Source organism: Nannospalax galili, unplaced genomic scaffold, assembly GCF_000622305.1.
Source record: "Nannospalax galili isolate Female #2095 unplaced genomic scaffold, S.galili_v1.0 scaffold161, whole genome shotgun sequence".
Classification (NCBI taxonomy): domain Eukaryota; kingdom Metazoa; phylum Chordata; class Mammalia; order Rodentia; family Spalacidae; genus Nannospalax; species Nannospalax galili.
The window spans coordinates 3,684,731-3,709,864 of NW_008348586.1; the positions used below are offsets into that span (position 1 = coordinate 3,684,731).

Here is a 25,134-nt window from a genome sequence, read left to right on the forward strand (position 1 = left end):
GGGCTGCTGAGATGACTCAGTGGGTAAAGGTGCTTGCTGCCAAGCCTGACTACCCAAGTTTGAACCCGAGAACCCACAGGGTCGAAGGAGAGAACTAACCTCCAAGTTGTCCTATGACCTCCACACACACACACACACACACACACACACACACTATGGCACATGTACACCCATACACATACACACAAAATAAATGTAAAAAATAAAGAAAAAAATCCAGCCAACACACTTCAAAATTGACTAAAAAATTTTATTAAATGGTGGATTTATGCATAATTCACGAATTCCTTACAAAACAATTGCCAATCTTTGTCCAATTTTCTGTCTGTACAATTTGGAATTTCTGCTGTGAACAACTCTATAAAATACTCTTTTTAGAATGTGTCAGGATGCTAATTTTAGGCAAAATAATGTTTAAAACTGAAGTCCGCATGAAAGCAAAATTCTTAAACTCTTTTCTATCCCAGTGACAATAAGAAAACGCACATTAAACATGGAGTCAGTAGGTACTGTGTAAACTTCTGGATTCACCTGAAACCTGTTACCTTTTAGAAGCAGTGCCCTTACAAGGTATCAACAACCACACTGTGGGAATTTTGATACCACCATACCAGCAGCACTAATACATATGTAAATAAAATTAAAAATCTTCACAAAGAAGCACCTCTTAATTTTAAGATATGTTAAGACGAACCATAAGCTCTACGGGTGAGTCTCTCCACATAATGTAATCCATCCATCTTAAAACTGAACATTGCTTTAGTAATAGTACTAGCATTTAAAACATACATATGGCCAGTAGTTTTGGTTCTGAGAGCACACATTGTGGTTTACTAGACTGGCTTTGGATTTCCCCTTCAAAAGCAAAGCTTTTTCTGAAAGAACAACTGCCCACCTGATACATCCTGGAGAGCAGATCCCAGCCACCAACTTGAAAGGAATACAGCTCAACAAAGGAGAAAAGAATGAACAATACACCTCAAAGATGGGAAGCAACAATTCAACCTAAGGAATCATAAGGAATTTTAAAATTCAGTGTTTTGAATTTTTCCCCTGAGTTTTGAGTGCTTTTCACATATAGTCTCTAATGAAACAAAAACATTTCATTGTTTCAAGTTGTACCTACAAATGCTAGGATTCCTGGTGCTGAAAACAGATGTTAGCTCTTGAATAGCACAAAGTGGTGGTGATTGCATGGTTTGTGGAATCTTTGGTGAGATGCAGACCTGCAGAAGCCGCCCTACTTTGTTTCCCTCCTCATATATCCTTGCATCTTCAAGTTATTTTCAGAGGAGAAACCACAAGACCATAATGAAGGACAAGCAGACCATCCTGAAAAGGGAAAAAAGATTATTTTATGTTCTTTGAAAACCAGTTATGTAGAGTATATGATCAAACCAAAGCACTTATAATTCAACACTAATGAGAAATCCTTTAAATAAAGAAGATAAATGTTAACTATTTACTAGCATCACCAAGCACTCCATATATCAACGTGTCTTTTTAAAAAACTTTTTTTTTTTTTTCTTTTTTCTTTTTGAGACAGGGTCTCCCTGTAGCCCAGCTGTCCTGAAACTCACTGTGTAGACCAGGCTGGCCTTTAACTCATAGAGATCCGCCTGCCTTAATTTTTAATTAAATGTATATGTGTGTCTGTGAGTGGTGTCTGCATGTGAGTGCACTGCATTGGATCCCCTGTAACTGGAGTTATTATAGGCAATTGTGAGCTGTCCAATGTGGGTGCTGGGAACCAAACTCCGGTCCCCTGGAAGAGCAATACAAGCTCTTAACATCTGAGCCAAAGCTCCAAAACCTCTATTTTTTTGTCTTTTTGAGGCAGGGTCTCCCTGTAGCCCCAGCTGTCCTGGAACTCACTATGTAAACCAGGCTGGCCTTGAACTCACAGAGATCTGCCTGCCTTTGCCACCTGAGTGCTGGGACTAAAGGTGTGCCCCACCATGCCTGGCCTCTTTTTTTCTGAGATAGTCATGCCGCCCAGGTTGACCCCAGCCAGTGTGGTCACCAGGACTATGCTGTTTGGACTTTTCAGCCACCAGAATCATGTGCCAAATACAATTTATTATAAGTTGCTGACTCTCAGGTATTTTGTTACATGATACCAAACACACTAAGACACTAGCCAACCACAATAGACTATTAAATCAGATTAGGTCACTTCTATTTGGCTTAAAACTTTTCAACACTTTCCTGCCACACTCAATTAAAGCCAGGAGGTTTTTGGTTACTTTCTATGTTTTGCCTGCATGTATATAAGTGCACATGTATATGCAGTCCTTATGAAGACCAGAGGAGGGCATTGTATCTCCTGGAACTAGAGTTACAGATGGTTGTTAGCCATCATATCTGTGCTGGGAACCAAACCCAGGTCCTTTGCAAGAGTAGCCAGCACTCTTAACTGCTCAGCCATCTCTCCAACTACTTTTGATTTTGTTTGATACAAGGTCCTACTACGTAGCTGAGACTGCCTTCAAACTCATAGCAGTCTTCCTGTCTCAGCCTCTTCAGTACTGAGATTAACAAGTGTTGGGCTAGGGAGATGGCTTGTTGGTTAAAATTGTTTCCCACCCAAGTATAAGGACTAGTGTTTGCATCCTCAGAACTCAATAAAATGCCAGGTGGAGTAGCAGCTCACCTGTAATTCAGCCCCAAAGGCTGGAGACAGGGATACCACAAGAGCAAGTTGGCTAGCAAGACTAGCCATACTGGTGAGCTCTGGGTTTGATTTAGACATTCTGTCTCAATGGATAAAGTGGAAAAGGAATAGAGAAAGATTCTAAACATCAACCTGTTCATACCTGTGTGCACACGCACACGCACACGCACACACACACACACACACACACACACAAAATGGAAAAGAAAGAGAAAACAACAGGTGTGAGCCACTACTCTCAGCTTAAAACCCAAAGTTCTGGGTCAATGCCATGATTAAGCAGGAAGCTTGCTGCCAAGCCTGACAACCTGAGTTGGATCTCCAGGATCTACATGGTGGGAGAATAAACTCCCAAGTTGTCCTCTGACCTCAATACACACAACCTCAATAAATAAATAAATGAATACGATAAATAACACAAAGTTATTGCCAGGGCTAGAGAGATGGCTCAGCAGTGAAGAACACTGACTTCTTGCAGAAGACCCGAGTTCAAATCCCAGCACCGACATGGAAGCTAACAAGTGTCTGTAACTCCAGTTCCAGGGATCCGACAGCCTCTTCTGTCCTCTGTGGGCACTGCATGACACGGGTGCACTTACCTTCGTGCAGGCATAACACTCATACACATAAAAATAATAAATAGCCGGACGTGGTGGCGCACGCCTTTAATCTCAGCACTCGGGAGCTAGAGGCAGGCAGATCTGTGAGTTCAAGGCCAGCCAAGTCTCCATAGTGACTTCCAGGCCAGTTGTTGCTACAGGGAGACTGCCTTAAAAAGGCCAAAGAGGGGCTGGAGTGATTAAGTGGTTAAGAGCACTGACTGCTCTTGCAGAGGACCCAGATTCAATTCCCAGAACCTACATGGTGGCTACAAACCATCCTTAACTCCAGTTCCAGGGGAATCTGAAGCCCTCTTCTGACCTCCACGGCACTGCATGACACAGGTGCTCTCACATACATGTAGATAATATACTCATACACATAAAATAAAAATAATAAATAAAATATTAGAAAAAATAACAGCCGAGCGTGGTGGCGCACGCCTTTAATCCCAGCACTCGGGAGGCAGAGGCAGGTGGATCTCTGTGCGTTCAAGACCAGCCTGGTCTACATAATGAGTTGCAGGACAGCTGAGGCTACAGGGAGACCCTGTCTCAAAAAGACCAAAACAACAATAAAACAGACCAAAGAAAACAAACCAAAAAAAGCCAGGTGTGGTGGTCCCAGCACTCAGGAGACAGAGGCAAGCAGATCTCTGTAGGTTTGAAGTGAGCTTGGTCTACATAGTGAGTTCCAGGCCAGCTGAGGCTACAGGGAGACCGTCTCAATAAGAACCAACCCCCCCCACCTCAAAGACCAAAAACAGAAAGGGAAGAAAGAGAGGCAGGGAGAAAGAAAAAAAAAAAGAAAGAGAGAGAGAGAGAGAAAGAGAGAGGGTTGGAACTATATGTTATAGCTCAGGAACAGAGCACATACTCAACATGCATGAGGTCCTGGGTTCAATCTCTAGCACTAATAGTAGTAACATTTTTTAAAAGATTTGTTTTTATGTTATGTATATGTGCTTTGCCTGTATATATGTTGTGTACCACATGCCTGGTACCCTCATAATGAAGTCACATTAAAAACACACACACATATAGACAAAACAATCAATACACATAATTTTTTTTTTTTTTTTTTTTTTTGGTCTTTTTAAGACAGGGTCTCCCTGTAGTCCCAGCTGTCCTGGAACTCACTACGTAGACCAGGCTGGCCTTGAACTCACAGAGATCTGCCTGCTTCTGCCTCCTGGGTGCTGGGATTAAGCCTTGGAGCTGGACAGTTCAGTGGTTAAGAGCAATGGCTGTTCTTACAGAGGACCTGGGTTTGGTTTCCAGCACCCAGGTGGTGGCTAGCAACTATCCATGTATCTGTAACTCTAGTTAAAGGGGATCTGACACCCTCTTCTGACCTCTGTGAGCACTGCACAACACAGGTGCACTTACATACAGGCAGGCAATAAACTCATACACATATATAAAAAAAAAAATATTATTTTAAAATTTAAGCTGAGCACAGTGGCTCATGCCTTTAATCCCAGCACTCAGAAAGTAGAGGCAGGTGGATCTCTGTGGGATCAAAGTCAGCTAGTCTCACAATTTTCAATTATGACCTGTCTACACACATAAGAGTAGATGCGTGTACTTTTCTGCTTCCAAGGAATTACATATGTAACACTAATAAGATAATTAATATTTTAAAATTTAAGCTGAGCACAGTGGCTCATGCCTTTAATCCCAGCACTCAGAAAGTAGAGGCAGGTGGATCTCTGTGGGATCAAAGTCAGCTAGTCTCACAATTTTCAATTATGACCTGTCTACACACATAAGAGTAGATGCGTGTACTTTTCTGCTTCCAAGGAATTACATATGTAACACTAATAAGATAATTAACACAATATTCTGTATCCTATCTTTTTTTGTGTGAGTTAGGGTCTCATTATACAGCCCTAGCCCTGATCACTATGTAAACCATGCTGTCCTCAAACTCAGAGATCAGCCTGCCTTCCAAATCCTGGGATTAAAAGTGTGTGCTACCATGCCTGGCCCTGTAGTATACAATAAGTAGGTGCTCTACTCAATCAACTGAAAATAGGCAATTATGCTTCTACCAATTTGCCATATAGCTCATTTTAAAAAAATCATTCTAGGATGAAAGATACATTAGAATATTTTGTTTATCTCTTCATTAAAAGTTCTAGCTTGCTTTTACATTAAAATTGTAGAATTGCTAATTATACTGACCAAAAGACTTTACATTATAGTATTACTCACATTATAGGTTAATTAAACCAAAATAGTTAACTTCTAACCTACTGAGCTATAAATGGTATGTAAATCTCTAAATCTTATAAGATTATAATTCAGTCTAGGTATACAATGGGCTATACCATCTAGGCAAACCTATGATGTTCACAAATGAAACTGCCTAATGATGCTTATCTCAGAACATATGTCCCTCAATAAGTATCTTTAAAACAGGAAAGTAGGGACTGGTAGGCAAGACCTGCAATCCCCAATACTTGGGAGCCTAAGGTAGACCACAAATGCAAGGCCCACCAGGACTACCAACCAAGTTCATGGGCAGCCCAGTCATTTTAGTGATATCTCAAAACAAAAGTAAAGAATGGGAAGAGATACAGTTCAGTGATAACCCCAGTACCACTCCCCAAAAAGGGGGAGAGAAATACTCCATAGATAAGAAATGAAAGTAAATGAAGTAACCCATACAAGTCACTTAAAATAGCTCTTGACACACAGTTAAGAGCCCTTAATTATTAGCTAAACTTATTTGTAGCCTATATAACCCAGGCTAGCCTCAAACTTGCTACGTAGCTAAGGACAACCTTGAACTTCTGATCCTCTTGCTAGCACTTCCTGAGTGCTAGCATCAGATCTGTGCTACCACATTTAATTTATACAGTGCTAGGGATCATATCTAGGGTTTCATGAACACTAGGCAAGCACTCTACCAACTGAGCTACATCCTCAGCTCAACATAGAGCCTTTGTCATTCATTAAACAGTCAAAGGCTGATAAAGTCTGAGAACTACCTGCATTGCTGTATCACCTATTGCACGTCGGATTTCCCGTAGTGTTTGGTACCGTTCCAGCAAGTGATCACCACAGATGATATCTACCTATGGAAAAACAATAGGGTCATCATCCAAAGAAATGAAGGGGGAAAATTGGCATAATTTCTTCCAGAGTAGATTTAGTTATATTATAGTAAGAAATGTTTTTTAGCTGGGCACGGTGGCTAATTGTGATATTTTTTTGTCTTTTTGAGACAGGGTCTCCCTGTAGCCCCAAGCTGGCCTGGATTTGCTATGGAGACCAGGCTCACCTCCAACTCACAGAGATCCACCTGCCTCTGCCTCCTGAGTGCTGAGATTAAAGGCGTGTGCTACCATGCCCAGCTCAGTATTACAGTAAATTTTTTTTGTCTTGTCTTTTTGAGACAGGGTTTCCCTGTAGCTCCAGCTGGCCTGGAACTCACTATTTAGAACAGGCTGGCCTTGAACTCACAGAGATCCACCTGCCTCTGCCTCCCAAGTGCTGGGATTAAAGGCGTGCACCACCACACCCAGCTACAGTAAATTTTTAAAAACTAGATGAAGCATTCTCTTTGTGTGTGTGCACATGTACATAGACATGAAGCCCAGAGATTGATGTTGGGTGTCCTGTATCACTCTCCACCTTATTCTTTGAGACAAGGTCTCTTCACTGAACCTGGAGCTCACCAATTTGTTAAGATGACTGACCAGTGAGCTCAGGGCATTCATATATCTCTGCCTCAAATGTTTCAGTTACAGGCATGCCCTGCCAGGCCTGGCTTTTACAGAGAACTATGAACTAAGGTCCTCATGCTTGTTTGGCAAATGCCTGTGGTTCCCATTCAGGAGGCACAGAATAAAAGGTTGGAAGCTAGCCTGGGCAACTCAACAAGATTCTGTCTTCAAACTTTGAAAAAGGCTAGGATCTAGACAGGGTAGCATATACCGGTTAACTCCAGGGCTCAAGAAGCTGAGGCATAGGCCAGGTATGGTATCCCATACCTTTAATCCCAGTATTTGAGAGGCAGAAGCAGACAGATACCTGTGAGACTGAGACCAGCCTGGTCTACCAGGCCAAAAAAAGAAAATGCTAGGGCAGAAAAACTGCCCCAAGTTCAAGGTCAACAGGGAGTACATGGTAAGTTCTAGGCCAGTCTTTGTTAATATCGATTCCCTATCTCAAAAAAAAAAAAAAAAAAAAAAAAAAAAAAAAATACACACTAGGAGATGGAGGTGAGCTCAGTGACAGAACATTTGCCTAGCATGTGTGAATTCGTGGGTTCAATCCTCAGTACTGTACAAATGCAAGCACAAAAAGTAGCCCATTATTTATCATCTCTAGAATTTAGAAAGCTTGAACTGAAGTCACAAATGGGCTTCTATCTTTGATAATCTTTATCATTTTAAGATTTATTTTCATTTTTTTTGAGTGTTCTGCTTACATTTATGTAGGTGCACCACACTGGTGAAGTACCAGCTGCCAGAAGAAGTTGGAGCCCCTGGGTTCAGGGAACCGACTCAGGTCCTCTGCAAAAGCAAGTGCTCAACCACTGAGCCATCTATTAGCCCCCCTTTATCATTATTATTTCAACCTTTTATTTGTATGAGTATTCTGCCTGCATGTATGTAAGTGTACCCATGTGTACCTACAGAGCCAGAAGAAGGCATCGGATCTCCAGGAAGTGCAATCACAAACAGTTGTTAGCTGCCGTGTAGGTACTGGGAACGAAACCTGGGTCCTCTGCAGGAGCAGCCAGTGCTCTTGACCACTGAGCCATCTTTCCAGAAAATATTTCAACATTTTGATGAGACACCAATTTGAGTATTACAAGCTAAGTACTAACAGACTAAGGGAGGAATATTTACCAACAGAGATAGGAACTGACAAAATTAAAAGTTGAGACCATTTTAAATAATTGTATTTCTTTTTTTTTTTTTTTTTTTAATTTTTGGTTTTTTTCAGACACAGAGATCCACCTACCTCTGCTGGGATTAAAGACCTGTGTCACCATGCCCAGCTCATAATTGTATTTCTAAATGATAAAATGTTGAATTCTGGGGCTGGACAGATGGCTTAGTGGTTAAGAACACTGGTTGTTCTTGCAGAAGACCGGGGTTTGAATCATAGCACCCACATGTTAGCTAACAACTGTCTATAACTCCAGTTCCAGGGGATCCAACAGCCTCTTCTGTCCTCCGCAGGTACTGCACGGGTGGTGGTGCGCACCTGTAGTCCCAGCACTTGGGAGGCAGAGACAGGAGGATCTCTGCGAGTTCAAGGCCAGTCTGGTCTATATAGTGAGCTCCAGGCCGACACTGTCTCAAAAGACCAAAGAAAAGTTAAATAAATAAAAATAACTGGGCTGGCAAAAATGGTTCAGCAGGTGAAAGTGCTTACAGAGAGAAAGTCTGACCATCTGAGTTCCATCCCCAGACTCCATTAAAAGAGGGAGAGTACCGACTTCCAAAGGTTGTTCCCCAGCCTCTATACATGTACTGCAGCATTCCTACATGCACATGTATGTACACATACACACATATTCAATATGCAGAGATGAAAATATCCAGGTGTGTGTTGTATTGAGTTTGGGTAGACATGTGGAGGCCATGGGACAACCTTTTGTTGTTTCTGAGACAGAGTCTCATGTAACTCAAGCTAGTTTCAAACTCCCTATGTAGCTGAGGCTGGCCTTGAGTTCCAGCTCTTCCTGTTTCCATCCACCTTCCAAGTGCTAGAATTATTGGTGTGCACTACCACGTTGGCCACAATGCCCAAGTATATGCATCATACTTGGTGATTTAAGAAATCTGACTGCCAAGCTCAAAATTAGTATTAGGTTTCCCTCTTTATTTAATTTTTTGAGACAGGGTCTCACTACGTAGCCCTGGTTGGCCTGGAACTCACTGTGTAGACCAGGCTGGCTTCAAACTCACAAAAACCTGCCTGCCTCTGCCTCCCAAACACTGTCAACCCACATAACTAAAATTATGAGGACATTTTATTTTTCAATAGCCTAAAAAGGCTTGAGGTTTTCCATTTTACAAGAAAATATTATGCAAGTAGATCTTTAAAAATGTTTTATGCTGGGGTAGTGGCTCAGGCCTTTAATTCCAGCACTTGGGAGGTAGAGGCAGGCAGATCTTTATGAGTTCAAAGCCAGCCTGGTCTACAAAGTTGGTTCTAGACCAGCTGGGACTACAGGGAAACCCTGTCTCAAAAAGACCGAAAAAAAAAATATATATTTATTGTCTGAGTGTTTTGCCTTTATGTGTGTGAGTACATTCATGTTATGTATGCAATGCCCAGAGGCCAGAAGAGGGTGGCTGAAACTAGAGTTACAGAAGTTGTTAGCCACTATGTGGGTGCTGAAAACGGAACCCAGGTCCTCTTCAAGAATAGCCAGTGCTTTTAATCATTGAGTCATCTCTCCAGAATCTAGGTGTTCCACACCTTTAATCCCAAGCACTCAAGAGGGGGAGGCAGAGGCAGGTGGATCTCTGTGAATTCAAGGCCAGCCTGGTCTACATAGTGAGTTCTAGGCAGGCTGAGGCTGCAGGGAGAGCCTGTCTCAAAAGGACAAAAAAAAAAAAAAAAAAAAAAAAACCTCCAAAAACCCACCAGGCATGGTAGCACACACTTTAATCCCAGCACTTGGAAGGTAGAGAGACTACATACCCAGTTCCAAGAGTCAAATGAGGCTACAGGGAGACCCTGTCTTAAAAAAAAAAAAAAAAGGTCTCTAATAGGCATTTCCATTTTCAAGGTATTCTGAGCTTCCTTGTTATATACCTATTGAGGATGCCTTCTGAAGAAAAAATGGATAATAAACAGAAGTGAGGCTATAGAAGCCTGTTATGATTCCCATCTCCAGTTTTTCCTGATACCAAGAAATGATTATCACAGGCTGGACTCAGCAGTTAAGATGCTCTCTCAAGAGGACCAGGGTTCAGTTCCCAGTAACGTGGCAGCCAACAACCACCTGTAACTCCAGTTCCAGTGGATCTGACACCCTCTTCTGACCTCCATGGGCATTGTACACATGTGGTGCATGTAGGTCCTCAATGGCAATAAGAATTGGAGGGTAGCTGGGAATGGTGGCACACGCCTTTAATCCCAGCACTAGTGAGGTGGGTCTCTGTGAGTTTAAGGCCAGCCTGGTCAACATAGTGAGTTCCAGGACAGCTGGGGCTACAGGGAGACCCTGTCTCAAAAAGACCAAAAAAAAAAGGGCATGGTGGGGCATGCCTTTAATCCCAGCACTCAGGAGGCAGAGGAAGGTGGATCTCTGGGAGTTCAAGGCCAGCCTGGTCTATATAAGGAGTTCCAGGACAGCTGTGGTTACAGGGAGACCCGGTCTCAAAAAAGAAAATAGTTGGGGTGGGAATTAGCGTGTATTAGTATTCAATTGGCAATCACAATATTTATAGCATCATAAAAAAGCCACTACATGACCCTAGTGATAGTTCTTTCTTCAATACTTCAAAGGTAGTCTTCAAACCTCACCTTTCCTTTTACATACATGTACTATACCTGACAAGCTGGATCAAGACCCATTTTCCTTCTGAGAAATTTTTCTACATGCCCAATAGTTGCTTCTCCTGAAACTCGGACAAACTTCTTTTCCAATGGCTACAAAAACAGATAGTGAAGACTATTTTCAGATTATGTAAGTATATAACATACATAAAATGTGCAAAATTTAAAGCAAAATTTAGAGCACTTGGGAGGCAGTGGCAGGCGGATCTCCTGGTCTACACAGCGAGTTCCAGGACAGCTGCTACTACAGGGAGACCCTGCCTCAAAAAGACCAAAAAAAAAAAAAGTTTTATATTATGTGTTTGTTGCCTATAAGAGTGTAAGTACAACCACGTCATACAAGTTTGTGGAGGTCAGAAGGCATTAGATGCCCTGGAACTGGAGGCTAACAATTGTTACCAACCATATGTGCTCTGAGAATGGAACCTGGGCCCTCTGCAAGAATGGTCAGTGTTCTTCATCACTGGGCCATCTCTCCAGTTCCTTATCTTTCCCTGTTCTTGGGAGGCAGAGGTAGGATTATGAATTCAAGATCAGCCTGGTCTACACAGTTGACATTCTGTTACAGGACAAAAAAATGCACACATTATGGTGCCTACCTGCAGGTCCAACTACTTAGGAGAGGATGGCTCAGGAAGATCACGTAATTCATAACAGCTGGAAAGACAGCACATGCCTATAGTTCCAGCTACTTGCAAGGTGGAGGCAGGAAGATTACTTGAGCCTAGGAGCTGGAGTTAGGATCTCCATATATTGCCCAGGCTGTCCCATCTCAAAAAAAAAAAAAAAAAAAAATCTGTAGTAATAATCCCAGCATACTGGAGGCTGAGGCAGGAAAACTGACCTGAGTTCCAGTTCAGCCTATTCTACAGTATGAGAGAGTATCTCAAAAAAATAAAAAAATTTTCCCCTTCTTTTTTTTTTTGTCTTTTTGAAGCTGGGTCTCCCTGTAGCCCCAGCTGTCCTGGAACTCACTATGTAGACCAGGCTGGCCTTGAATTCACAGATATCCGCCTGCCTCTACCTCCCGAGTGTTGGGCCTTAATTTATTTTTGTGAGTATTTTGAAAACAATGCCCATGGAGGCCAGAAGAGGGCACTGGATCCCCCAGAACTGAATAAACAGTTAGTTGTCATGTGGGTTCTAGGAACTGACCTGGGATCCTCTGCAGGAGCAGCCAGTGTTCTTAACCACTGAGCCATCTCTCCAACCTCAGATTTATTCATTTTTAAAAAATTATGTGTATTCATGTGTCTGTGTGTGGGTATGTGCACAAGTACAGGTGCTTGCAGAGCCCAGAAGAGGGCATCAAATCCTCTAGAGCTGGAGTTACAGGCATTTGTGAGTTGCCCAACTTGGGGTACTGGACCAAGTTCTGGTCCTATGCAAGAGCAGTAGGTGCTCTAACTGCTGAGTCATCTCTCCAGCCCCTTGTAAGCTTTTACAATACCCTGTTCCACATCCCCAAAAGATCCCTGAAAGTCTCCAGTAAAAGGGCAGTCACCTTAGATTCTTAGGTACAACAGAGCCTCACAGACAGATCACCCACTATAAGAACACTTCAACTAGTAACTCAAGGGAACTGGACAGTCCCCTCAAACAATAAGGGTTACTCTGAACTACCTTAAAGAGCCAAAACTAAGATAATGATTGACCAGACCACATTTTGACCAAAACTCAATTGTGTATACCCCTTGCCTCCTGGACCAATTTTCCTCTATTTAAAACGAAGTTGCTAGGCATGGTGACTCATACTTATAGTGCCAACACTTGGGAGATTGAAGCCCACAGCCATCAGGGGCTACCTGATGAGTTCCAGTTTAGCCTAGGTTACAGAATGAGATCCTATCTCAAAACCACAAAACCCTAAAACTATTCCAGTACTCTGAAACTTGATATGTAACCTCAGAAGTGCTGGGATCACAGGTGTATGCAATCTCACAGTTTGTGGTGCTGGGGATCTAACCCACGGCTTCATGCACTCTAGGAAAGCATTGTAGCAACCAGAGGCAACACACAAAAAAACTGTAAAAAATTTACCAGATTAATATAATGTGTCATTTTAAAATTTATTTTCCTTATATCACTGTTTTGAGTACCAAATTCTTACTTAATAATTCACCCTCAGAAACTAATATAACATTATTGTCGAATGAACATATTTCAATAACTTATTTATCAAATATTCCTATTGCAAGTGAAGATAATCTCTACTTGGTAGCTAATCTTACTCAAAATTTTTACCTACAGAATCCTTATGATTGAAAAATGAAATACCTTAAAATGTCTGGAGTCTTCATTAGCACTAAAAAAATGAAGGAAAGGTTAATCAATATTTCATACGTTAAATTATATGCTTAATCAATATGAGAAAAATAACAATATGAACATTTCAGAGGAAGCAATTCATTTTAACTTAAAAATGTTGTTCCTTAATTTATTTTCAGTGTGGGACAGGGGCTGCTTGTGCCATGGTGCTGCTCTTGTGGCAGTCAGAAGGCAACTTAAAGGACTAGATTTTCTCCTGTATGTTCCAGGGACCAAAATCAGGCAATTCACCTTTACCCCTTGAATCATCTCATCAGCTCCAGTTTTTTTGGTTATCTTTGAGATAGGGTCTCAAGTAGCCCAGGCTGACCTGGAATTCGCTTTGTAGCTAAGGGTGATCTTGAACTCCTAATCCCTCCTGCCTCCACCTCCAGAGTGCTGGGCTACAGGTCTGTACTACCAAGCCCAGTCTTATTTTAATTTAAAATATGGTCATCTAAATCTTTGTGCAACAAATATAATTGTCACTTCTGCCACCTAGTGGTAAAACAAAAGCAGTTAAATCCAGTTGTGATTGAGTTTTTTTGTTTGTTTTGAGACAGCATCTCACCCTATAGTCCCAAAACTCAGATATCCATCTGTCTCTACCCTGAGTACTAGGATTAAAGGGTGCACCACCACACCCCAACTACTGTGTTACTTTTAAAATCTTTTTCTAAATCTTCACTATTGTATAATTGTATTTATTTTTATGTGTAAGAGTGTTTAGTCTACATGTGTAAAGTACACCATGTCTGTGTAATGCCCGTGAAGGTCAGAAGAGGGCACTGGAACTGGAGTTACAGACAACTGCTAGCCACCATGTAGGTGTTGGGAACTGAACCCAGGTCCTCTGCAAGAACAGTCAGTACTCTTAACTACTGAGCCATCTCTCCAGCCCCTCATACTTAATTCTTAAAGAGATGTCAATAATGTTTGAATAATTTCATAATTGTTCGGACTTTTTTTGAGCTAGGTCTTGTGGCACATGCCTATAGTCCCAATATTTGGAAGACTCTCAGACATGAGGATCTAGAATTTGAGGTGAGCTAGCCTACACAGAGTTTCAGGCAATTGTGGGCTCAATAAGGAGAACACCAAAACTAAATAAATAAATTGTGGATTTTTATGTTACTCACCCAATGAATTCCAGTAATAAAGACATATCAAGTTCAGGTGGAATACGGAATACTGATTCTAGGGCTTTCTTAGCTCTTCCTTTGCTTGAAGGGACTGGCTGTGGAGCAGCTATTTAAGAGACCCCCCCCCCACCCCCCAAAAAAAGCTGATTTAGGATTTTTAAAAGTTATAAGTTGAGATCTTTGAAAAACCAGTTACACAGGTATTACAACTATACGGACTAAAAGGTCATAAAGCTCTTGATCAAATTTCCCTTAATAACATCAGCTAATCTGTCAAAACAAATGAAATTACGGCTGGCATAATGGCTCTGCCAGTACAAGACAACCTGAGTTTGACCCAGGACCCACATGGTGGAAGGAAAGAACTGACTCCCAAAAGTTGTCCTCTGATCCCTGCACATGCACACACATAATAAATAAATGAAGATGTGAACTATTAAATTGGATTTTATTACATTACCTCCAAGATACTTCTCTTTGATGATATAACTAGCTAGTTCCAAAAAAACACCTGTGGTTAGTTTTGCTTGTCAATACAAACTACAATCATCTAGGAAGACAGTCCTTTTTTTTTTTGGTCTTTTTCAGACAGGGGCTCCCTGTAGCCCCAGCTGGCCTGGAACTTGCAATATAGACCAGGTTGGCCTTGAACTCACAGAGATCCACCTGCCTCTGCCTCTGCCTCCTGAATGCTGGGATTAGGTGCACACCACCTCACCGAAGGGAAGATAGTCTTAGTGAGGGATTGTCTAGATTGGGTTAGCCTGTGGGCAGGCCTATGAGGGATTTTCTTAAATTTATTAATTGATATGTGAACCAGGGAGTGGTGGCACTGGCCTTTAATCTCAGCACTAGGGAGGCAGAGGTAGGTTGATCCCTCTGAGTTCTAGGCCAGTCTGGGCTACATATTGAATTCCAGGTTGGCAGGGGCTACAGGGAGCACATCTCCAAAGATCAAAAACAAAGTGGGCAGCACCATTTCCAGGGTTTGGGTCCTAGACTGTATAAAGGAGGAGAAAGTGAGCTGTGTAGCAGGCAAGCATGTATTACTTTGTTTCTCTCTGCTCTTGAGTGTGGATGTGATAGGACCAGTTGCTTTGAGTTCCTGCTGCCTTGACTCCCAGCAATGATGGGCTGGAACTATGAGATAAATAAAACCTCTCTTCTAGATTTTGTCAGGGTATTTTATCATAGCAACAGAAAGAAAACTAGGACAGAATCTCAAAGGGCACAGATTTTATGAAATCACTATTTTTTAAATCTATGCATACATTATGGTACATACCCAAACTTACCAGGTTTAGGTACTTCCAGACCTCTTTCTTTATAGAAATCATGCATTTGCTTTTTTTCTCCTAAAAAAGTAAAACACAGACTAAATTACATTTAAAATGTAACTAGTAGTTAAGAGATGCTCGGATCTGCAACTAAGTAATAAAAGAAACTTACTTTCCTCTAGATTGCTCACTAATTTGTACACTATGTCTTGTAACTGTCGGTCCAACCTAATAAGAGGAAAGAATGAAGAATATCTCAGAATTAAGAAAAATGAACCTGGGTTCAAAGTGAACTAACCATGTTTTTTCTCAGGGGCAGATATCTCCTTGCCTAAAATATACTTCACCTGAGTAAACCTCAAGGAATCATATAATTATAAGTACTCAATAGATACTTGAACAGTTCACTATTCCGTGATCTAAGTAAGAATGTGATTTTGAGGACAAGGACTATATTTTAACTTTTGTATACTATCCCATCTACAAAGTAGTCTTTTATGAAGGTAATATAGATTTAATAGTATTTGCTGAGTGAATGAAAGTTAGTTATCCCTTTTCTTCTCCAAAGAAGCAGTATGAAATGAAAACTTGATCTAGTTTGCTCAGGCATTACTTCTAAAAGAACAATCTAAATAGTGTAACATGAAAATGAGAGGCTGACACTATTTCCATTAGCTCATTAAAATATTCAAGAAGAAAAAGCCTGTTTGGTTTCACTTCTTTCCCTTTTCTTCCCCCAGCTGCCACCTGCTCTTTGAAAATCTCCAGCAGATTATCAGAGCTCTACACACATTTCTTATGTTGTGCCCTTTTTTCTAATTTTGATGGAGGTCAGTCAAGAATTTATTGCCTACTACACAGTGTTAAGGTTTCAAGAAATAAAACCCTAAAATAATTGTTATGTATATATATTTTTCTTACCTTATATTATAAAGAGGTTGTGTCTGATGGACTACTATGTTGCATTTTGGACATCTGTTGCTATAGTAAAAATGTCTTACAATGCAGCTTTTACAAACTGTTGGAAAAGAAAAGGTTTAAATTAGGATGCTTTAACGACATTTCAAAATTTTTTAATATTCAGAAAGGTAAACTATGCTTACAGGTATGAAGACACTCTGTAATGGTAGTTGCATCTATTAAGTAACCTTTGCAAATGGAACACAAGATGTATGGGGTCAGCTCAGCAAGATTAATCAGGCGCTGTAAATGCAATGGTAATAGTTTTAGAATACAAGCATTCACCTTAAATATATAACCCACCTGGGTGAGGCAGTCTGTGCTTTTACTTCCACTTGCTCATTTGAAACAGAAGGATCTTTTGGACCCAGGAGTTCAAAACTACCCTAGGTCAACACAGCAAGGCCTCATTTCAAACAAACCAATTTAAGTCCTAAGCTCAAGATTTCATTATAAGCAATGTGATGATTTAGTTATACCTCCAACCCTTCAAACACTGCTGAAATTTACAAAAACCTAATATAAAGCATTGTGTCAAAAGGATCCCAATTCTCTGGCATATATTGTGAGGGACACCGGCTTTTTGTTGCTGTAGACAGAGTTCCTAGCTCAGTCTAGACTGGAACTCCCTAGGTAACCGAGGAAGACTGGAACTTCTTTCCGATCCTCTTGCCTCCACCTTCCCCAGTGCTATCTATGAGTGCTGGGATTACTTAAGTCCACCATCATGCCTGTTTATGCAGCGCTGAGGATGGAACCCAGGGCCTCGTACACGCCAGGGAAGCATTCTACCAATTGAGCCGTATCCCCAGCTCCGTGGTACCTTTATACATTACTTACAAAAATGGACAAACTTTTCCGTATCTGCTACCACGTTATTTAAAAACAACAAACAAACAAACAAAATTTTCCATGATTAGAGAGTGAATTGGTTAAGAATTTACCACTCTCTCTACACCCCGCAGAAAGTAACTATATCCCCGTCCAACTCGTGGAGGACAGATTCATGGCACCCTAGTCGTCCAAGCCTTCCAAGGCATGCAGAACCTTAGCAATTCTTCACAGAATGAAGGGGAGGGAGCTGGAGGGGTTGGGCAGTGCGTCCAAAGTGATCTGCAGGGTCCGGACAAATGACTCGACCACGCCTGGGCGGGCGGGGATGGAGGTCTACACCAAGTGACCGCAGCAGCGGCGAGGCATGTCTTGCCCTACATCCGGCGGCCCGGCTCATCAATACCTCCTCCTCGTCCTCGGATTCCGGCCGCCCTGACTCCAGCCTCAGCGAGAAGTTGCTCATCTCCTCCTCCTCCTCTTCCTCCTCTTCCTCCAGCTCCTCATCCTCTTCCAACTCTTCATCGTAGTCCTCGAAGCGGCCTCTCAAGCGGCCCAGGCTGTGCATGGGTTCCAGCTCCGGGGCCCGAGGGCCGGAGCAGCCAGGGGCGCCAGCCTCAGGCAGGGACGCCGGGCCCTCCTCACGGGCTGCCGGCGGCGGGGTGAGGGCGGGTGGGGAGACGGGAGGCAGCGGCGGCGGCGGCGTGGCCACGGCCACAGCCTTCTCGGCCTTGGCGTGCGAGTTTTCCCCAGCATCCGCCTCAGCCTCCTCCATGGCGGGCGACAGAAACTCTGCGAGGAGGGTTCGAGGCGAGGCGAGCGGCTAGCGCGGGAGTTCCGCACGAGCCCCTTTGGCTCCAGTGCGCAGGCGCGGGAGGTCTGCAGGGGGCGCTGGGAAATGTGGTTTACCTCCGGAGCGCCTAGGTGAAGCGGAGCGGCGCAGATGAGGGGGCGGGGCTTGTGGGCCACACCTCGAAGGAATCCCACCCAGTTTTCCTTGTAGGGGCTTGACGCGCTTGTCACCCACTTTTCAAAACCACTAAAATTCTGTTTCAGTATTTTACCTGCATCAGCTTATTCACTGAACTCCACATACCGCGTGGTGTTGCTGTAGGAATACTAATGATTTCAATTCCAGTATTAATGACTTTTTTCTTCCGTGTCAAATTGCATTCATCCAAGTTAAGGCTGGCTTCGTGGCAAAACTTTATCTAAAAAACAAAGTGGGACAAAGAACCCTGGAGAGCTGGCTCAGCGATTAAGAGAATGTCTGCTGTTGCAGAGGACCAAGCTCACCAGCCACATAATAGCTCATACTGTCTGTAATTTCCAGTTTCAGGGGACCCAAAGCCCTCTTCTGACCTCAGTGGGCACCAGGAATACGCGTGGTGCACATACATACATGCAGGCAAAACACTCATACACATAAAATAAAAATAATAAATAAAATATTTTTTTTTAAAATGACCCAGTGTAACCAAAACAATCCTAAAAAATTAGAACAAAGTTGGAGGACAGCCTCAATAAGAATAGCCAAGTGTGGTGACCTGCTTCTTAGTTGCAGTATTCTGGAGGCTGAGGTAGAAGGAACATCAGAGTCTAGGAGTTTAAGACCAGCCTGAGCAACATAGTAATATCCTGTTTCAAAAAGGACAAAAAAAAAAAAGACTCAAGAAACCCTTACCCACTCCAGGCAGGTGCTACTGTACTTGGACTTCGGAACAATGTTGAGACTGTTAATGCTTGGAGGCTTCTTAAAGTTGGACTAAGCACTTTTTCATTATGAAATGCTATGAGCCTATCTCTCCACAGGTTTGTATGTTTGAACACTTGACTGCAGCTGGTGGTCCTGTTTTTGGTTGTGTGGTCTAACTAGCTGAAGTAGGATAGTCACTGGGGGCAGGTTTGAAAGTTATATGCACTTCTTGTCCTGGCCTGAACTTTCTGCTTCCTGGTTCAACTGTTGTGAGGGGCCATGTCACACACTCCTGACCTACAAAAATCCCACTGAAACCATGAGCCAAAGTAAATCTTTTTTTCCCCTTAAATTATTATTATTATTTTTTAAAACCAGGGGCTGGAGAGATGGTTCAGAGGTTAAGAGCACTGATTGCTCTTGTAGAGGACAGGGGTTCAATTCCCAGCACCCACATGGCAGCTGACAACGGTCCATAACTCTAGTTCCAGGGGATCTGATGCCTTCTTCTGACGTCCGTGGTCATTGCATGACACGGGTGCATCTACCTACATGCACCCATTACATTCACACGCATAAAATAAAAATAATTAAAATCTAAAAATCCAAATAAAACCAACTAATAAAAAACAAGAATCACAAGTTCAATTGGAAGAATTGAGAGTTCAGACTAAAATAAACCCTCACATAAGACACTTGACAAGGGTGCTAAGACAATTCAAAGAGGGAAAGAAGTCTTTTTTTTTTTTTGTCTAATTTTTGACAAGCACTTATTCTCTGTGTATATTCATGGGAACAAACACGCAGAGGTCCAAGGACAACGTGCTGGAGTTGGCTCTTTCCTTCTACCTTGTGGGTCCCAGGGACAGAACTCATGTCACTAGGCTTGGTGGCAAGTGCCTTTACCCTCTGAGGCATCTCACTAGCCATGTTTTGGGTTTTTTTGGAGACAGCCCAGGCTGACCTGAAACTTAATATGTAATCATGAATCCACAGTGATCCTGCTGCCTCTGTCTCTCAAGTGCTGAGATTATAGACATAAGCTGCCTTGTCAGTCCTAGCTCCAAAATGTCAAATGACAAAAAAATAGAGAGTAGAAACACCATAAAGATGAAAACATTTTGCAAATGATACATCTGGGCATGGTGGAGCACACCTTTAATCCCAGTACTCAGAAGGCAGAGATCTAGGCCATCTTGGTTTACATAGTGAGTTCCAGACTAGCTGGGGTTATAGGGAGACCCTGTCTCAACAACAACAAAAAGAAGTCCCCCCGGCAATTTTTCCATATGTATATATGTGTATGTGTGTATGGAGGCCAGAGGTCAGCTGTCTTCCTCTTTTTTTTTTTTTTTTTTTTTGTCTTTTTGAGACAGGGTCTCCCTGTAGCCCCACCTGTCCTGGAACTCACTATGTAGACCAGGCTGGCCTTGAACTCACAGAGATCCTCCTGCCTCTGCCTCCCGAGTGCTGGGATTAAAAGCGTGTGCCACCATGCCCGGCTGCCCACCTTATTTTTTGAGACAGGGTCTCTCACTAAACCGGGAGCTCACCAATTTGATTAGACTAGCTGATGAGCAAGCCCCAGTGATCCTCCTGTCTCTACCTCTCCTGCATTGGAATTAAAAGCACATGCCAATGTGCCCAGCTGTTTTTTCATGGGTTCTGGGGATCAAACTCAGATCCTCATGCTTGCATGGCAAACTTTACCCACAGACCCAACTCCTCACCCCCTTTCTTTTTGTTGTTGGGGTTTTTTTGTTGTTGTTGTTGTTATTGTTGGTTTTTGGAGGGTTTTGTTTGTTTTTTAGGGGTTTTTTTTTGTTTTTTTTTTTTTTTTTTGTTTTTTTTTGACAGGGGTTTTTTTTTTTTTCACGTGGCCTGGAATCAGCTGGCCTGGAGCTTACTACGTATACCAGGCTGGCCTTGAACCCTCAGAGATCTGCCTGCCTCTGCCTCCAAGTGCTGCACCACCATGCCCAGCTGTCGTTTTTTTGTTTTTGTTTTTGTTTTGACAAGGTCCATATGTAGTCCAGGCTGCCTACAATGCTCAATCTTTCTGCCTCTGGGATAACAGAGGTGCATCACATACCTTATTACTCTCAAAACTCTTCTGTGAATGTTCACATTAGTCATTATAACAAGTAACTATAAAGGAATCTGTCAACTTCTAATGGATAAATAAAATATAGTGTATCCATTCAGTGGAATATTGTTTAACCATAAAAAACAAAACAAGTGCTGGGCATGGTGGCCCATGCCTTTAATTTCAGCACTTAGGAGGCAGAGGCAGATGGATCCCTGTGAGATCCAGGCCAGCCAGGTCTACATAGTGAGTTCCAGGCCAGGTGGGGCTGCAGGGAGACCCTATCTCAAAAAGACAAAAGGAGAGGAGGAGGAGGGGAGGAAAGAAACAAAACAAATGGCAAACAAGCATATGGAAAACTCTGCAACATTAGTTACTGGAGAAAGGCAAATCAAAGCCATAATGACCCATTCAAAAAAAAATAAAATAGGGGCAAGAAGATGGTTCAAGTAGTTAAGGTGCTCGCTTCATAAGCCTGACAACCTGAGTTCAATCCCCAGAACTCATGTAAAGGTAGGAGAAAACCAATTTCACAAAATCTTCCTCTGACCTCCATGTATGTGTTGTGGCATGCATGCCCCACCCCTCATTGTGAGCACAAGTTGTCTTCTGGCCTCTGTGGGTGTACACTTAGACAAGGTGTAGAAAACTATAAACTTTGAGCGCTATCAATTAGGATTATAAAATGATGCAGATGGTGGCCAGGTGTGGTGGCGCATGCCTTTAATCCCAGCACTCGGGAGTCAGAGGCAGGCGGATCTCTGTGAGTTCAAGGCCAGCCTGGTCTACATAGTGAGTTCCAGGACAACTGGGGTTACAGGGAGACCCTGTCTCAAAAGACAACCCCCCAAAAAATGGTGCAGATGGTATGGAAAAGTTTGGTTGTGCTTTAAACTTTTTGTTATTATTTTTTGAGACAGGTTCTCACTATGTAGTCCAGGTTGCAATCCTCCTGCTTCAGTCTCCTGAGTGCTGAAATTACAAGCATTTATGACCATATCTCACTAGTGCCTCAAAATATTAAAAACAAAACTACCATAGCTGGGTTAGTCCCAGCACTCGGGAGGCAGAGGCAGGCAGATCTCTGAGAGTTCAAGGCCAGCCTGGTCTACATACTGAGTTCCAGGCCAGCTGGGGCTACAGGGAGACCCCATCTCAAAAAAAAAACTACCACATAATCCCTTTTCTGTATATAAATCCAAACGAACTGAAAGCAGGATTTTGAGACATTTTGCACAGCCAAGCTCATAGTGATAGCCAAAGAGATCAAAGCAATTAGAATGTCTATTGACAGGTGCCTAGTTAAAGGTGTGCACCACCATGCTCGGCTTCCACTGGAGAATTTTTATCCAAGGAAGAGGATAAAAGATCCATAGGTTTATATGACTGAGGTCAAAGGTGGGAAAATGAAACAGAGAAAGAAGATTGGAGATAGTGATATGTTTAATGTGAATTATGAAAGGAAAGTGGGTTTACTTGATTTGTTTCCTTTTCTTTCTTTTTTTTTTTTTTTTTTTTTTTTTTTTTTGGTCTTTTTGAGACAGGGTCTCTCTGTAGACCAGGCTGGCCTTGAACTCACAGAGATCCACCTGCCTCTGCCTCCCGAGTGCTGGGATGAAAGGCGTGTGCCACCACGCCCAGCTTGATTTGTTTTCTTTTTAGGCAAGAAAGAACCTATTCTTATCATCAAGGATTATGACAGTTTTATAAATGCCTCAAATTTGTGTATGAGTGTATCACCTGCATACATATAAGTGCACCTGTGTCATGCAATGCCCAAGAAAGAAGAGGGTGTCAGATCCCCTGGAACTGGAGTTACAGATGGTTGTTAACTGCTATGTGGGTGCTGGGAACAGAACTAGGAAGAGCATCCAGTGCTTTTAAGCCTTGAGTCATCTCTCTAGCCCCCTACTTCAGATTTCTAATCCAGTAAATTTTGTATTTCAGTCTTGACATCATTCTGAATATCATGATTGATGAACTTGATCAAATATTTATAGGATACCTTTTTTTTTTTTTTTTTTTTTTTTTTTTTTTTTTTTTTTTTTTTTAAAAAAGTAGCCCCAGATGTCCTGGAACTATGTAGACCAGGCTGGCCTGGAACTCACAAAGATCCACCTGCATCTGCCTCCCAAGTGCTGGGATTAAAGGCGTGTACCACCACGCCAGGCTAGAAAACCTTTTAAGGTGAAATAAAGATAACCAACAGCTATTATGGGCTATGTATCAAATATACATCATCTGATTTAATCCTCACAAACACATTAAAGTAGTACTATAATCTCTATTTTAGAAATTGGGTACCTGATTTATGGTGAATTATAGAACTTGCTCCAGGTCATTCAGCTAGTAAGCAAAAATCAAAGGAAGCCAGTAAGATCTCCCTGAACCAACGTCCTGCATTTCCCCAATGTCTGGAATTCACTTTTCCTGGTTGTAAGTAATTACAAGGTTCAAATGAGATAAAGTATGAGGCAGGTTTTTTTTCTTTTCTTCGTCTTTTTGAGACAGGGTCTCCCTGTAGCTCCACCTGTCCAGGAACTATGTAGATCAGGCTGCCATTGAACTCACAGAGATCCACCTATGTCTGCCTCCAGAGGTCTGGTACTAAAGGTGTGCATCACCATACCCAGCTAGGCAGAGTTTTATAACTAATGAATCTTATGTGATTTAAAAATACAAAATTAGAGGTTAGAGAGATGACTCAGGGGTTAAGAGCACTGGCTGTTCTTGCAGAGGACCTGGTTTGATCCCAGCACCTACATGGCAGCTAACAACTGTCAGTAACTCCAGTTCCAGGGGATCCAACGGCCTCTTCTGTCCTCTGCAGGCATTGCACGACATGGGTGCACTTATCTACATGCAGGCAATACACTTATACACAAAAAATAAAAATAATAAGTTAAAAAATATATAAAAAATACATGATTAGCTGGGTGTGGTGGCACATGCCTTTAATCCCAGCACTAGGGAGGCAGAGGCAGGCGGATCTCTGGGAGTTCAAGGCCAGCCTGGTCTACATAGTGAGTTCCAGGACAGCTGGGGCTACTATGAGACCCTGTCTGAAAAAGACCAAAAAAAAAAAAAAAAAAAAAACATGATTAAGGGCTGGGGCTGTAGTTCAGTGGTAGAGCACTTGCCTAGCTTTTGTTAGCTGGGTCCTTGGTCCAGTCTCCAGTACTGGAAAGAAAGGTACAGCTTATTTGTAACAATGGATGACAGAATTAATATACAGCATATATATTTCACAGACACAAAAATGATATTTAAAAATTTTTTAGCTGAGCCAGGCATGGTGGCACAGGCCTTTAATCCCAGCACTCGGAGGCAGAGACAGGTGGATCTTTGTGAGTTCTAGGCCAGTCTGGTCTACAAAGCAAGTTCCAGGCCAGCTGGGGCTACCGAGAGACCCTTGTCTCAAAAAGACAAAAACAAAACAATAACAAAAAAATTTTTTAGCTGGATGCGATGACACCAGCTTGTAATCCCAGCTCTTGGAAAGTACAAAAAGGAGAACCAGAAGTTCAAGGTCATCTGTGTCTACTTGGCAGGTTCGAGGCTAGCCTGAGATCCTTTTTTTGGCGGGGGGGGGGGGGGGGGGGGTTTTTTTCGGGGGCCTGGGGACTTGCAAGGCCCAGATGGTGGACAGGCAGGTCCAGGTCAAGATGGACTTAAGTCTTGAGACGGGGCAGAAGGAAGGTTCCAGCCCTTGGCCTTGAACTCACAAAGAACCGCCTGCCTCTGCCTCCTGAGTGCTGGCATTAAAGGTGTGCTCCACCACGACCAGCTTTTTTTTTCATTTTGTCTTTTTGAGACAGGGTTTCCCTGTAGTCCCAGCTGGCCTCAAATTCAGAGATCCGCTTGTCTCTTGTATCCCAAGTGCTGGGATTAAAGGTGCATGCCACCATGCCCAGCTATGAGACCCTGCTATGAACTTCCTATAGAGACAATGTGGCCTCGAATTTATAGCGGTCCTAAAGCCTTTGCTTTCGCCTTTATGAATTAAAAACTAAGCCACCTTAAGCA

The 25,134-nt window shown here is 42.5% G+C and overlaps 1 protein-coding gene across 2 annotated transcripts; it reads right to left on the minus strand.

Moving 5' to 3' along the window:
• Window positions 1–241: 241 nt before the first annotated feature.
• Window positions 242–18,214, minus strand: Pcgf6 (polycomb group ring finger 6). Of its 2 annotated transcripts, XM_008845678.3 has the most exons (10): window positions 17,733–18,210; window positions 16,639–16,738; window positions 16,457–16,553; window positions 15,708–15,763; window positions 15,554–15,613; window positions 14,256–14,364; window positions 13,087–13,114; window positions 10,804–10,902; window positions 6,270–6,356; window positions 242–1,332 (listed from the first exon to the last, which is right to left on the minus strand). In XM_008845678.3, the coding sequence occupies exons 1-10, from the start codon at window positions 18,099–18,101 to the stop codon at window positions 1,276–1,278; spliced, it is 1,062 nt and encodes a 353-aa protein (XP_008843900.1). In that variant the 5' UTR covers window positions 18,102–18,210; the 3' UTR covers window positions 242–1,275. The 2 variants fall into 2 exon arrangements, with proteins under 2 accessions (XP_008843900.1, XP_029425520.1); XM_029569660.1 differs by lacking the exon at window positions 6,270–6,356 and having other exon boundaries at window positions 17,733–18,214.
• Between the last annotated feature and the right edge of the window lie 6,920 nt (window positions 18,215–25,134).